Source organism: Oryctolagus cuniculus, chromosome 4, assembly GCF_964237555.1.
Source record: "Oryctolagus cuniculus chromosome 4, mOryCun1.1, whole genome shotgun sequence".
Lineage (NCBI taxonomy): Eukaryota > Metazoa > Chordata > Mammalia > Lagomorpha > Leporidae > Oryctolagus > Oryctolagus cuniculus.
Genome location: NC_091435.1, coordinates 80478485 through 80494899, shown reverse-complemented (window position 1 = coordinate 80494899; position 16415 = coordinate 80478485). Strand labels below are relative to the sequence as shown.

Below are 16415 nucleotides of genomic sequence, written 5' to 3'. Positions count from 1 at the left end.
GCAAACAGCTCAAATTTGGCTAGAAAATATGTTTAAGTCATTGATAAAAGCTGATGTGTTGTCTTAAAGCTTCTCCAGGGACTCGTTTGCCCTCTGGAATTCAGTTTAAAAACAACATGTTTTTCCTGATTATAAAAGTAATATATCATTCTTGAAAGAAAATAGAAATACAAAGAAAATAAAAATCACTCATAATCCAACCACTTAGAGTAAACCATTTCTAGTATTTTCTTGTGTTTCTCAGTGCTTAAAAGCAAATTCCAGGGCCAGGAATTTGGTACAGCAGTTAAGATAATGCTTGGGACAACTACATCCCATACTGGAGTGCCTTGTTTGAGTCCCAGCTCTGCTTCCAATCCAGCTTCCTGCTAATGTATACCCTGGGAGGCAGCAGGCGATGGCTTGGATTTTGGCCACCCACATGTGAGACCCAGATTGAGTTCTGAACTCTTAGCTTCAGCCTAGCCTAGACTTCCTGTTGCATCCAGTAGATGGAAGATCTCTGTATGTCTCTATCTTACCCTCTGTATTGTTGACTTTCAAATAAAATGAAAACAAAAAAATTTTAAAATTCAAGATTACACTTCTTATTTTGTTTTATAACCTGCCTTTCTGTAAATAATACATTAACATTTAAAAAAATCATTTATTTGTTTATGCTTATTTGGAAGGCAGAGCAACAGAGAGACAAAGAGAGAGAGAGATTTCCCATCCACTGGGTCACTCCCGAGATGCCCACAACAGCTGAGGCTGGGTCCCTAGAATTCAATCCAGGGCTCCCATGTGGCTGGCAGGGACTCAAGTACTTGAGCTATTATCTACTAGGAAGCTGGGTTGGAATTACAGCTGGGACTTGAACTAGGTACTCTAATATGTGATATAGGCATCCAAAGCCATGACTTAACCACCGTACCATCACGAACATTTTTGGAAGATACTCTTTTGCTAATGCAATTTTTAATGACTCCTTTTAATGACTCCTTTTATATTAATGTACCCAAAATGAATGGGTAACTAGGATACAACATATATCTATATCTATATTTATACTCACACACATATACATACACATACACACACATATATATATGTATGTACATAGGAGCAGTCTTCAAAAAGTTCATGGAAAATGTGTATTATTTAAAAAATGCATGAGATTTCAATATTTTTGCACCAAAATAAGCTCATCTTTTAATTACATTTTCTGTTAATTTTTGAAGTACACTCATATGTGATATGTGCTATCATAAAAGACATTGTGATGAACATCCTTGTCATTGTGTTTATAATTTTAAGTTACTTTTTGCCTTCTTTTGGTTCAGCACTTGTATTAATATTTACCTAGTGTGGGGAGCAATCCGGACTGGACTAAGTTACTGGAATTAAGACTTATTCTATGCATCTGCTCTCCCACAATATGGCGCTGGGAGAGAAGTAAACAGCTTCTACACAGCTGCCTCCAGTTCAGCCAATAAACTGTAGGACTTGCTCCTGATTGGAGGAAAGCAGCGTGCTCGGCGTGTGGGCAGCCGAGTTGGGATTGGCGGAGGAGGACTATAAAGGAGGAGAGAGACGGCATGCACCAGGAACATCTAAAGGAACATCTAAGGGGAACATCTAAGGGAACACCTGTGCAGCCCCCCAGAGAGCCGGCCGGCGGTGTGCCACTCCCCTGCGGAAGTGGTGAATGTGGCCAGGGGGAACTGCCCTTCCACGGAGGTGGAAGGGATAGTAGCCAACCCGGGAAGAACCAGCAGTAAACCCGGGAAGGGCCGAGCAGACGAAAGAACAGCGCAGGGTCCTGTGTCGTTCCTCCACGAAGAGGGGGAGCGACAACCTAGGACATGAAATTTTAGATCAGTGGACGCAAACTCTTTTTAAGGCTTTTGATACTAACTGTAAAGTTGCTCCCTGAACTTACACTGCTCCAACAGTGTAGGATTGTCTGATGACGCTGTACATTTGGAATCATCTCTCTTTTTTTTTTTTTTTAAAGATTTATTTATTTGAAAGGCAGAGTTACAGTGAAAGAGGCAGGCAGAGAGAGAGAGAGAGAGAGAGAGAGAGAGAGATCTTCCACCTGCTGGTTCACTCTGCAAATGGCCACAATGGTTGGGGCTGGGCTGAAGCCAGGAGCTTCACCCAGGTCTCCTGTGTTGGTACAGGAGTTCAAGTTCTTGGACCATTCTCTGCTGCCATCCCAGGCACATTAGCAGAGATGGGAAGTGGAACAGCTGGGACTCGAACAGGCACCCATATTGGATGACAGCACTACAGGCAGCAGCTTAAACCACTAAGCCACAGCGCTGGCCCCAGGAATCATCTCTCGAGCTTCTCATTCTTCCCAGGCTCTAACTGATAAGGTCATGGTGGCCAAGGAATTCTAAAATTTCAGCCCTTGACATGTTGCATATTGTAATGCAGATAGATGAAGAGGAAATGAGAAATGTGTGAGTGGCAGAGGTGAAGGGAAAGCAGGTGTTAACAGAGAAGTCTGGCTCACCTCAAAGATGAATTTGGAGCTGCCGAAGTTAGTCTTCTGCTTCTGCCAGAAGTTGTCGGGTTTGATGATGAGGGCCACATGGATCTCGGCGGGAAAGGCTTCCTGCAGCGTTTTGAGCAGGGGCTTGATGAGGTCCCACTTGGAGCCCCGCATGTCGATGATGACGGTGAAGCCACGTTTGCACACGTCCTCACTGTGGGGAGGTCAGAGATCAGGCACAGTCCTTGCAGGCAGCTGAGACTTTGGGGAACACAGTCAAAAAGCACCGGAACCCTGCCTTCCCCTTGACTTGCACCACCCTTCCAACTTCACGCCAGATCTCCTAGCCGCCTTCCAACCCAATTCAAAAGGTACTGCTTCAGAAAACCTCTCTAGATTAACCCCATCTGAGCTAGGGCTATGGCATTCTGTCTTCTCCCAGCACTTAGCAAATAGCTTGACCTTCCTCGCAGACAACTGTATTCAGGGTATTTACCTTTTGGGTACTCACAGTTGTATTTGATTTCTCTTTTAACTGTTGTCTCCCTTTCTTGTTCCTACAATGAGTCATGTTTTCCTCATTTGAATTGAAGCTCTCTAAAGATAGGGGCCTTGTTATCCCTTAAATCTGAGATGGAAAGTCCTTGGCAGGAATGCTGTTCTTCCCTATGCCAGCATCAGTGACAGTCACCAGTACATGTCACAGCTGACCCCAGACTGGACCAAAGAATCCTTCTCAACAAAGGGTTCTAGGCCAGGTCTACCAACTGGTTAGAGATAGTACACAGCCAATTAATAACACATGTTTGCCACCACCATATTTAAGATGCATTACTTGTAGCCCAAAATGTATGTCAATCGTGAAATATTAGGTTGCTGAATCACGTTGATCACTCAGTCCCAAGGGTGGGACTGGTTGGAACAGTGGATGCAGTCCAGCTGTCTCATGCACCTCCATTGTAAGAGCTGGCTCAAGAAAGTGCACGTTTCAGGATGTTGAGGGGGATGGAAGAGAGGAACTCTTGAAATCAAGGCCAATTGAAGTGACAGTGACCATCTTGCAAACCAAGAAATAAACAGGCTAAGTGAATCAAGATGTTGCTATATAACTTTTTAAGAAAAAAAATTATTTAAACACTAAGAATAGAAAGAAAAAACTAAAGTTAAATAGTTATAACATCTCAGTTTGGCAGAAAGTCTGTTTTGGTAGTTAGGAGTCTTCTCTTATTTGTGGTTTACTTAATCTATCTTTATTTTATAACACAAAATGACTTTGGTTTCCTGATTCCCAGATTGTACTTGTTTAAGCCACTATGAATGGTATGTGACCATCAGACACGCCTGCTACTTATCAGTCACTTATAGCTACTGATGGGAAGACCACCACTGGGGATTTAGGTCACAAAAGGAAGAAAAACTCCCTTTCAGGCTTTATTCTCAAATCTCAACCGGTGATGAGCATGTCACAGCCCTGTGAAGACACCACAGCTCAGCTCAGGTGACTGTGTGAGGGTCTCAAGCATAAGGCAACAGAATTCCGTAGCCTCCCAGTTACATGAGAAATTCTCTAGACCAGGGACTCTGTGCAGTGTGGGAGGCAGGCTGTCTTCATTTTCCTCCCAAATTTTGCATCCTAAAAGAAAAGAGCTGCCTCTTCTCCAGCAATGATTGAATTAAATGGCCAGGGTCTTCCATATAGTTTCTCTGCCCTATTAACCAATAGCAATGTGACTTTTGCTTAACTTATAGGATTTATTTCCCTTTATAAAAGGATAACCTGTTAACTACAAGAAAGCTGAAATATTGAAACATCTATATAAGAGATACTAAAGGTAGGAGTTTATTATACTCTGGCCTATTTCCTTTGAATCTTTTTTTTTTGTGCATATACTTTACATATCATATAGTGTTCTACTTTCAACTGTATTTTTCTCACATCTAAAATTTCCTTGCAACTATTATATTTAATGATACATGATCCACCATATGCCTATACCACAATTGAATCACTGTCATTAATACTTTACCAAAAGCTATCTTTACCATTATATTCCTATAGTTGTACCTATGAAGTTTGCATTAATTAAATAAAATCTTTTTTTTTTTTTTAAAAAAAAGGTATCTTGAAGGATCCCAAGATGGTGTTATAGCAACAGGATGATCTGAGTCACACTGGCAAAAATAGATAGTTAAAAAGAGGAGAAAATACACAGAGGATTGGACCAGGGAGGTCAGTGCAAGCCCCCAGTGGACAGTAGACCAGGTGAGATGGGAAATCATGGGTCCATGGAACTGCAAATAGCAATAGGAGGGAGAGCTTGGCAAATTGCATTTTAAGTCCCATATGGGGAAAAAAAGAAGGTATAGAGGAATGAACAGAATGGTTGGGCAACCCCCTGCCCATCTCCCTACCCCTTCCCTCTTCTCCCCACCCAGCTCTGCAGCCAGCTGAGAGAAGCCACTTTGTTCACATTTTCAAACATAAGAAGGGGACTGATGCCTATGCCTCCTGCACACACAAACATCAATAGTAGGGGCCACTCCACCACACCCCTCACCCAGGAACATGGACCACATCATTTCAGAAGAATTTCTTCCCCATCACACAAGCTGTACAAGGAAAAGTAATGAATATTGAAAACTCGAGCCTGCTCCATCCACCACTGAGAAGTGAGCCAGGCTCCAATGGGCGGGGTTCCATGTACCAGAGCTTGTATCCACTTCCACCACAATTGAGAAGTGAGTGAGGGCTCCAGTAGGTGGGGGCTCCATGATTCCACTTGCAATGCACAGACCCATAGCAGCTCATACAGGGGGAAACCTCACCACAAGAAAATCTCCACAGATTAGAGGTACAGTTCATTAAGCAGGACAATATAACCCTGAACACACCTGAGACTAACTCTGGGGCATCCCACATCTGTGAGGGAAAGGATGGGTCACACCAACAGAAGTGCACAACCTCCTCTAACCAAAAAACCAGAGGAAAACTACAAAGCCCCACAGGGTCTTACACTGGATACCTGCTCCACCATGGAATACTGAACAGAGCACCCAGGCCACATCCAGCACACACCTCTTGGAACTCACTGAAAGTACAGACGTTCCATTAAATCATAAAGACACAATTAAAAAGAAAAGCAACCAGACAAAAAAAGAAAAAAAATATACAAATGCCTAAAAACAAAGGAAAAATCCTAAATAAGAACAAGTAAGACACTATGAGCCTCCCAAAGGAACACTACAATACTTCAATAATAGAAGGTGAAGATGAAGAGATTGAGGATATGCCAGAACTCTAATTCAGAAAATTAATTGTCAGATTACTTAGAAGCAATCAGAAACAAATTCACAATCTAAATGAAAAGTTCTCCCAAGAAACTGAGATAGTAAAGAGAAGTCAGAATCAAGTATTAGAAATGAAGAATTTAATAGATCAAATAAAAAATGCAGTGGAAAGCCTTAACAACAGAATAGGTGAGAAAGAAGAGAGAATATCAGAACAAGAAGGCAAATTTCTGGAAATATTACAGTCAGATCAAAAGAAGAAAAAATTATAAAACTAAAAAACACTGTTGGAGATTTACAAGATACTATCAAATGACACAACATATGGATCCTAGAAGTTCTGGAAGGTGTGGAAAGAAAGAAAGGATTAGAAGGTCTTCTTAATTAAATAATTACAGAAAACTTCCACAATCTGGAGAAAGAAAGAGACATCCAAGTATAGGAAGTACACAGAACTCTGAATAGACATGACCAGAAAATATCTTCACCAGGACACACTGTAGTAAAACTCTCCACAACAAAACATAAAGAAAAGATCTTAAAATGTGCATGAGAGAAACACCAAAACACATTCAGAGGAACCACAATTAAACTCACTGCAGACATCACATCAGAAACCCTACAGGCAAGAAGAGAATATCAAGATATATTCCAAGTCTTAAGGGAAAAAAACTGTCAACCCAGAATACTGTACCCTGCAAAGCTCTCATTTATGAATGAAGGAAAAATAAATATCTTCCACAACAAACAGAAATTGAAAGAATTTATAACTACCCACCCAATCCTACAAAAGATACTCAAGGATGTGCTACACAGAGAAACACAGAAACAGGAACATCACTACAAAAGAAGATGAATGCAGAAAATGATCCAGTAAAAGTACAAAGGAAACCCAAAGTAAAACATTGGAACTATTAATGGGAATATGTCATGGCAAAGTGGGTACTTAACAATAGTCACCCTAAATGTAAATGGTCTCAACTCCCCAGTTAAAAGAGACAGACTGGCGGAATAAATTTAAAAAGAAAACCCATCTATTTGCTGACTCCAAGAAACACATCTTAACAAAAAGATGCATACAGAATGAAAATGAAAGGATAGAATAAAATAAACTATGCTAACAGAAACCAAAAAAGAGCTGGTGTAGCCATCCTAATATCAGACAAAATAGACTTTAACATAAAAACTATTAAAAGAGACAAAGCAGGACACTATGTAATGATTAAAGGATCAATTCAACAGGAAGATGTGACTATTATAAATGCATATGCACCTAATTACAGGGCACCTGCATACTTAAAAGAAACCAAAAGAGAAATCAAAAAATTTCTGGAAAAAATTAAGATGACAATACAACATATCAAAACTTATGGGATATAGCAAAAGCAGTGTGAAGAGGAAAGTTTATAGCAATTGATGCCTACATCAAAAATTGGAAAGGCACCAAATAAATGAACTATCAATGCATCTCAAGGATCTAGAAAAACAACAGCAAACCAAACCTAAAACTAGTAGGAGAAAACAAATAATTAAAATTAGAGAAGAAATCAACAAAATTGAAACCAAAAAAAATACAAAGATCAGAAAAACAAAGAACTGTTTTTTTGAAAAAAAAAATTGACACACCATTGGTCCAATAAACCAAAAAAAAAAGGAGAGAGAATATCCAAATCAATAAAATTAGAGAAGAAAAAGGAAATGTAACAATACACACCACAGAAATAAAAAGAATCATCAGAAATTACTACAAAAAGCTGTATGCCAACAAACTGGGAAACCTAGAAGAAATGGATAGATTCCTGGACACATACAACCTACATAAATTGAGCCATAAAGACATAGAAAACCTAAACAGATCCATTACCAAGACAAAAATTGAATCAGTAATAAATCAGTAATAAAGGCCTTCCCAACCCCTACCTTGCACATTACAAAAAAATCCATCCAAAGTGGATTAAAGACCTAAATCTATGACCTGATGCCATCAAATTATTAGGGAACATTGGAGAAACTCTGTAAGACATTGGCACAGGCAAATTTCCAAGTTTCTTGGAAAAGACCCCAGAGACACTGGCAACTAAAGCCAAAATTAACAAATGGGATTACATCAAATTGAGAAGCTTCTGTACTGCAAAAGAAACACTCAGGAAAGTGAAGAGGCAACCAACAGAATGTCAGAAATTATTTGCAAACTATACAACTGGTAACGTATTAATAACCAGAATATATAAAGAGATCAAGAAACTCCATAACAACAAAACAAACAACCCAGTTAAGAAATGGGCAAAGGACTTAAACAGACATTTTTCAAAAGAGGAAATCCAAATGGCCAATGGACACATGAAAAAATGTTGAGGATCACTAGCTGTCAGGGCAATGCAAATCAAAACCACAATGAGGTTTCACTTCACCCTAGTTAGAATGGCTTTCATACAGAAATCAACAAACAAAAGCTGGCGAGGATTTGGAGAAAAACATACTCTAATCCTCTATTGGTGGGAATGTAAACCACTATGGAAGACAGTTTGGAGATACCTCAGAAATCTGAATATAGATCTACCATATGACCTAGCCATCCCACTCCCCGGAATTTACCCAAGGGAAATGAAATCAACAAATCAAATTATCTGCACCACCATGTTTATTTCATCTCAATTCACAATAGCTAAGACATGGAATCAACCTAAATGTGCAACGACTGAAGACTGGATAAAGGAATTATGTAATATGTACTCTATGGAATACTACACAGCAGTAAAAAAAATGAAATCTGGTCATTTACGACAAAATGGATGTATCTGGAAAACATCATACTGATATAAGACAGTCCCAAAGGGACAAATATCATATATAATCCCTGACTTGTGAGAATGCATAGACCACCTAAAAGGAAATCTGCAGAAGTGAAATTGACACTTTGAGAAGCAATTACTTGAACAGCCCTTGTCTTGACTGTCAAGGGACAGTTTTTTTTTCTTCTTAATACTAACTGCTTAACTCTTTTCTTGACATAGAGTTAATCATATGTGTATAAAGTCAATTGAAAATAGATCTCCGTAAAAAATAAGAGTGGAAATAAGAGAAGGAGGAGGAAGTTTGTAGCTATATACATTCTTATGGACTTACTTCTTAGGATACAGTTTAAAAATCTGCCCTGGGACTCCAAATCCCATTAAGCTGGAGGTTAAAAATGCCATCTTAAGTGTTGGAGTGATCATATAGATAGGATTAAGTGTTAAAGTGATCATATAGATAAGATTAAATGTTAAAGGGATCACATAAACAAGATCATTTGTCTGGTAATAATAACAGATAGAATTAAAAAGGAGAGAATGATCCAACGTGGGAAGCAGTCCACACAGTAGACTCATAGAATAAAAATCACTCTAAATAGCAGTCTGACCTCAGAATTAGCCCTTAAGGCATTCTGGTTTGGCTGAAAAGCACGTGAGAGTATTTCAGGCATGGAAAGCCAAGACACTGTGGCAAAATAAATGTCCTACATGAAGGACCTCTGTGAGAGAGACCACAGTGGGAAGAAGTGGCCATCAAAGAAGGATGTACTTTTCTCTGAAGGAAGAGAAAACGTCTACTTTGCTTATAGCCTTGTTTAAATACTGTCGGAGATTGTGGATTCCAAAGGCTTTCATATCCTTGGCAGCTCATGTCAAGAGCCTCAGGTGATCACTGATGTCATACATAAGAGTGTTAACTGTTAAATTAATATCTGGAGTCTCTGTGCGCTTACTTTCCTGCAGAACTTCTGTCCTTAATGATTTGTATTATGAGAATTAACTGTAAAACTTGTTCCCAAACAGTTGTGAGTTTGTGTGTGTGTGCGTGTGTGTGCTGTGTGCAAATTGTTGAAATATTTACTTAGTATAGAATTGGTCTTCTGCGTATAAAGTTAATTGAAAATGAAAAGAAAAAAGGTATCTTGCCATACATGCCCAGCAGCAATGTACTAAAGTAGCCGCTTACTGTATCCTCACCAGCACCAGTGTTTGGATTTTGAAATCTTTGTCTAAATTCATATTTCTTTGATTATTATCTATAGCTTATCAGCCCATAAATATTTCTTGTGTGCATTAGCTTATGAGGGCTTCTATTCTATTGGGGTTCCATCAGTGTTCTCATTGTGCACAGCTTAGCTTAGCATGACTGTTTGTCTTGTACCTCCTATCTCAGCCACTGCAAGGGAAGTGGCCTTTGCTCCGGGAGGATAGTCTTCCTCTTTATCCTGCTTTCCATGCTCCATCCCTATTGTCACAATAATGCTGACATGGGAAATCTCTGTCCATAACAACAAATATTCAGTGTTGTTGCCACGAGCTGGAGGCTGACAATCCCAGCATCTCCATGTGGCAGTCAGTAGCAGGTTACACATTATTAACTAATAATTCCTGACAACTAAACATAGAAATCAGGCACTAACATCCTCTAGGAAGTTCTGGCTAACTCAGGAGAGGAGGAAGAAGGCCCAAGGGCTGGATGCTGAGAAGTAATATAATTGGCATCTTTCCGTGAAAACAGCCTGATCTCTGAAGGTGCTGTTTTTCTGGTTTCTGTGCCAAGGACTGTATTTAGCACTTGCTGTACATTATTTCGCTCCATCTTCACAATGACCTTATAAACTAGGTGTGGTTGTCTCCATTCAAGACAAGATAACACCAAGGCACAGGATTTGCCTAAGGTTCCATGCCTAGTAAGTGGTTAAGCAAAAATACTAGGACTGTCAGCTTGAAAGTCTGCCCCGGTTATTATACCACACCATAATCTGCCCCACTGACATTAGGAGAGGGTGTTTTTGTGCTTGAAGACAGGAGTTGGGGATCAGTGACAAGAGGATTAGGTCAGGGAGCTCACAAAAGAAGGGAAATTAGGACAAGGAGTCTAACCGGACGACTTCCATCTGCAGTCAGTGAAGGATCACAAAACCAAAGAAGCATCAGCAATGCCATATTGAGAAATTTCAAGCAATTCACTTATTTCCAGGAGCAAGAGGCAGCAGCACAATAGACAGCACTACTCTGAGGGCCTCAGGCAGTGCTGTTTTGGGCTCTACCCCTCTTCTTGCATATCATCCTCAACAGGGCCCATGGACTTTGTAGAGTCCATGCTATGCACTCCTCCCCTCTTCTAGACGAAGTTCCTGGTACCTGAAATCCTAAAACTCTCTACCCAAAGTGCACTTCACCTACTTCCTAGATCTATGGGAACCTATTCCCAAGGTCCTTTCCCCAAGGTCAATTCACACCACCACTGCGTGCCCCTCTAGGCCTGAGGAGTGGCAAAAAGTTGCTTTTTCCAAGTATGTGGCCAGAACATAGATATGTGAGCTGAGGTGTCCACATGTAGTCATGAGGCCCCCTGCCACACAGGCTAAACTGCAGAGTAGATAGAAAAGTAGATAGAAAAGGGAGGCAGAGCCTGTGCTGGGGGATGGGCTCCCTCTGCTGCTTTGTGGTTCAGCATGGGACTCAGAGGAATGTAATAAGCAGACATTTGAAGCTGGCCTCCTAGGTGACTGTGAAGACACATTTGTCAAGGTGGAAGGACACAGCATGCTTTATAACACAGTTTCTTGGCTTACAACAGTAAGTTAAAATATCTAGACAAACAGTTGGTGGACTTCCATTTATACTCTTGCCTTGGGCACCATAATGTTAGAATTAGGCTTTGCCGGAGAAAAGGCTGCAGTGGCAGCAGGCTTCAAATTAGGACGCAGTCACATGCCAAGGATTGCATGCATCCTACAGGTGGAGAGGAACCCCTGACAGGTATCACTCACAGAAGAAACACGCTCAGATCACTCAGAAAGATTACACTGCAGCCACAGAGAAGAGTAAATAGGGATGAGAGAAGCAGGTCCTTGCTAAAATGACTTTATTTAAAATGGAAACTCCCTGGATCCTCCCCTGATTCACTCTTCTCCTCAGCAATTTTCACCATCTGGTTAATATATTTTATTTATTTATTGTTCATCTTCCCTCACTAGAAAGTAACCTCAACGAGGGCCAGAATTTGTGTATTTCTTTTACTGTTGGAATCCCCATGCCTAATAAAAACCCTGATGCTTATGAAGACAAAATAAATTGAGGAAGTAGACGAAGCAGTTAAGATGGATTTTGAATCCTAGATCCATCATTTACTTCTTGTGGAACCCTGGGCAAGTTACTTTCAGCCTCCCTGTGCCTCAGTGCCCTCACTGTAAAACATGCCCAATAAGTGCTTACATGCCAGGGCTGTCTTACACTCTAGTTCGTCAGTACACATAAGGCACTCATGATGGTGCCAGCCACATTGTCCATCCTACATCAGCCTCAGCTGCCGTAGGAGATGCTGTTGGGGCCCCAGCCAGGATGCCCATCCTCCAACACTGAGGGATGCTTATGCCTGTGACCATCTCTGGAGACTGTGTTTGACTGATGGGTACCACGTCTCCAAGAGAAAGCTGGGCATTATATCCCCACCCCAGGGCAGGCCAGTACCTCGCTTACACAGGTGTGGTGCGCCAAAGCCTGGTTCCTTTACTTCACAGGGGAGTAGCTGCCCCAGAGCCCTCCCAGGCTCCCACTCAAGGAGGCTTTAACTGAGACCACATCTTTTCTTGCTTCTTCCCCTTTCCAATCCTCAGTCACTCCTTTTTGAGTATTCTCTGAAAAGCACACCCTTCCCAAATCACTTGCACCTAAATCTCTATCTACGGAACATACCCTAAGACAGTTATTTTTATTATTGTTATGAATAATATGTAAATAGAAGTGATATATATCTCATAGATATGCAAAATTCTGAAGACAATTTGATATACTGTCTGGAGATGAAAAGAGAAACCTGAGCTGGCAATTCTGATTTGGGAGTCACATTATACTTGGCACATAGTAAGTGTTCAGATCATTTGCTCAGTGAATAAATCCATGAACCTGTGGGAGTTGAAATGCACACAAGTGCATAAGATGATTCAAGAGAAACCAGGAAGAGGAAAAGAGTCATTTTCTGAGTCAAGGATAGAACTGGCAGGAATATCAATATTCAAGACATGAGTGAAGAAAGATGAGCTTAAGAAAACACACAGAGGTAAGAGAGAGCCAGGAGAGAAATGAGGTCCAAGAAATAAGGAAGGAACCACAGTGTGAAATGCTACATTAACTGGGACCAGAACTACCACTTTTAGCATCTTAGATGCCCTGGTCCCATCTCCCAAACCCACTCCTGAGAAGGAGAAGGCAGCTACTGCTCCATCCTTCTACTCCTACTTGGCCCCATAATCTTCCCATCTGGGGCACAGGCCCCCTTTGGTCCCTCTTGGTCAGCTCCTTACCTTGTGTGATAAATCACATCCCCTCCAAACTGAGCCATGAACTAGGGCTCTAGGGCCCAGGAGTCATAATGAATGACCAGATGATTGATCAGCTGTTTCTTGTGCTCAATTCTACACCATTTACCCTTTTGTTCAGTAAATGTCACTGAGGCTGTTTGCTCTCAGCAAGTCTGCGATCTCAGAAAAGCATTTTCACCACTTTAGGCCAATGCTTTTCAAACGTTAGTGACTTTCATTGTTGCACAGGATGCTTATTTTAAAATGGTGGGGACACCTCTCAGATATTCTGATGAAAGTACGTATGGGATGAGACCCAGGAGACTCCTCCAGTGATCCAAGGACAACAATGACTCTTTTAGGCATTTAATGATGAAGCCTCACCTTGTCTGAGTCAGATATTAGGATATGCATTAATAAATAGCAGCTAACACATAGCCATCTCAGAGCAACAATGAAACAGTCAGAAACACACTGGCAAGTTGAGCCAACAGCCACGCTATACAGGAGGAGCCTGTTGAAAATGTTGGTGAATTTCTCTTGTCAAGGTTGCACACTCTCCAGAATGAAGTTATTCATTGAAAGCATAGCCCTGGGAGGATTTCTGCCCTTGGAGTACGTCTCCAAGCAAAAACTGAGCTCCTCCTCTTTCAGCCTGTGGAGCCTCTCCCAGAGGCCTTGGCAACTGCAGATCTGCTTTTCAGGCTTCCCTTTATACTTCTAAATGGCCACTGGAAAATGGAGTTACTGCTTCTTATCCTATGCCTGACCTAGTAGCCTCACCTCATTCTTCTAAGAAACTCATGGTGTCTCTCTAGGTACTTCTTAGGTCCTGCCCATATGTGATGTCCTCAATGTTATCTCTTGACCCACTGGGCTGTGCTCCCGGTCTGTGAACCCAGTTGTGCTGGCCACAGCAGGTGGATAACAGATGAATGGACAGGCACATCACAACTGACCTTTTCACTCAAGGTAGCCTGCTAAGCCTGGCAGAGATCACAGTTTAGCAGCCCCATCCCCCACAGTGGTTTTCTTAGGCACAGTTGCTGCTGTTTTGTTCCTAGCACTTCCGCGTGTCTTTGGAGGAGGCTTAAATCTTTCATTCTTCAAACCACTCCCAGCTCATTCACAGATTATTTGACCTACTTGTTTGTATGCCTTTGGATTTGCTTTCTCTGTCTTAGCTACTATTATTATCCCAGTCCTGTTTCACGTACCAGAAGACTCAGTGTTTTTGTTGAGGATACCAGTGCCTCAAGCCACAGATTGCTTTGGGACCAGGTCAGTCCCAGCATAGGACTTTACCCTGGGTTAGTCTGGCTTCTGGGAGCCAAGCACTACTTCCTCTCAGCTCACCTCAAATCCTTGCTCTCTGGACTCCTCCCCAGGTCCTTGTTCAGGTCTGGTACATTCATGAATCACCCTGGATACTTACCATTATCATCTGACCAAAAAGTCAGATTAATATGCTACCCTCTCCTCTCTGATCTTCCTTACCTTCTCTGATCCCTCTGTCAGAGTGACCTCCTCACTAAAAGACCCTATTTTCCCTGCCTCTCTTGGCTACCCTCTTCATTTCAATTTGCATCAGACATGGCCCTCTCCTATCTCTGTGCTTTTGTGCTTGCGCTCCTCCACTCCAACTCTGCCTGGATAACTTCCACTCACATTTCAAAACTCAGATCACAAGACTTTTCTTCCAAGAAGTCTTCTCTTGGGGCTGGAGTTGTAGCACATCAGGCTAAACCTTTGCATATTATACCAGCAAGCCATATCAGAGGGCCAATTTGAGTCCCAGCTGCTCCTCTTCTGATTAGCTTCCTGCTAATGCACCTAGTAAGGCAATGGAGGATTGCCAAAGAACTTGGGCCCCCGCCACCCAAGTAGGAGACCCAGATGGATTTCCAGCCCTCTGGCCTCAGCCTGGGCCTGCCATAGTCATTGTGGCCATTTTGGAAAATGAACCAGCAGACAGAAGATCTGTTTCTGTCACTTTGCCTTTCAAATAAATAAACAATTTTAAATAACTCTTCTTACTGATATATTCCCTCCCCACCCCACTCTGTCCCAACTATAATAAAGGCTGTCCCTATGCATTGCCATAACCTTGTGCCTACCCTGAATGGCAACTGTCATATATGGGGAGCTGTGGCCAGGCTATGGTTGATAGATGTGTAACCTTACAGAGATTTATATGGTTTCAAAAAAGAGAACCTAGTTAGGGAAGTGCTTCATAAATACAGTGTCACATAAATATGTCATGTTGTCCATTAATTCATTAATTCACTCATTTAACCAATATTTATTGAGCATTTGTTTTGTGGCTCTCCCAGTACTAGGCACTGGGGATATAATGTGAATAAGACAAGGTTACCTCCTAGAAGAAAAGAGGCACATAAGACAGCAGTCAGATAAGGAGAATAATGCAAATTACGATGAGCCTTAAAAACTTTTCAGGTGGTCAGGAAAGGCCAGCTGAGGAGCTGACATTTAAGCAGAGACCTAAATCAAGAGAAGGAACTTTAAGAGAGCCCTGAAGGAATAACTCAGGTAGCAGGCACAGGCCGTGCAAAGGAGCCCGTGTCTGGCTGTGCCTCCACTGCAAGGAGGAAGCAGAGACAGTGAAGTTCCGCAGGAAAACAGCAAAGCATCGCTCAGGCTGGGCTGAAGCTCTGCATCCTGAGGACCTCAAATCCTCCAGTTGGAGAGACATACAGGAGAGCCAAGCTCCTCAAGCTTGGAGCTGCTGCTCTTGGCAAAATGGACATATTCACATATTAATGTTAAAAGCTAACTTTTACTGTGTCATAAAGTTCTTTGCTAAGTATTCTACATGCATTATCTAATTTATTCCTCACACGAAACTCAAAAGTCACTGTGCTGATCTCTACAGTTGAGGAAACTGAGGTTCAGAGAGGTTGCTTCAAGCAGTGGTAATATTGGGGTGGAATCCAGACCTGTTTGCAACCTTTAGGCATGAAAGCCCCTTCTGTCTCGCCTCACAAAGCACAGAGCACTGGAGCTTGAAGAACCCTTTATGCTTGTTCTTGCTAGGCCCTCAGGTGACAGCAAGCTTCAGCAGAACTGCCTTGCTCAAGGTCACACTGCTAGGTGGACGTCTGGGTCATCTGAGCCAGGTTTCACTGCCTCACTGTGGGTCTTTCATTGATTTATTTGTATATTTGAAGGAGCTGCAGAGATAGAGGAAGAGACAGAGAGATGTCTTCCATCTGCTGGTTCACTCCCCAGATGGCTACAACAGCCAGGAGTGGGCTAGGCAGGAGCCAGGAGCTTCTTCTGGGTCTCCTGAGTGAATGGTAGGGG

The 16415-nt window shown here is 41.8% G+C and overlaps 1 protein-coding gene across 32 annotated transcripts in view; it reads right to left on the bottom strand.

The window, feature by feature from the left end:
* The window catches only part of KALRN (kalirin RhoGEF kinase), a 783799-nt gene that overhangs the window by 477848 nt on the left and 289536 nt on the right, over positions 1 to 16415 (bottom strand). For all 32 annotated transcript variants that reach the window (XM_051859217.2, XM_051859218.2, XM_051859219.2 and 29 more), the window contains one exon: positions 2504 to 2696. In XM_051859217.2, coding sequence (XP_051715177.2) covers positions 2504 to 2696 — 193 coding nt within the window. The remainder of the gene's footprint in view (positions 1 to 2503; positions 2697 to 16415) is intronic.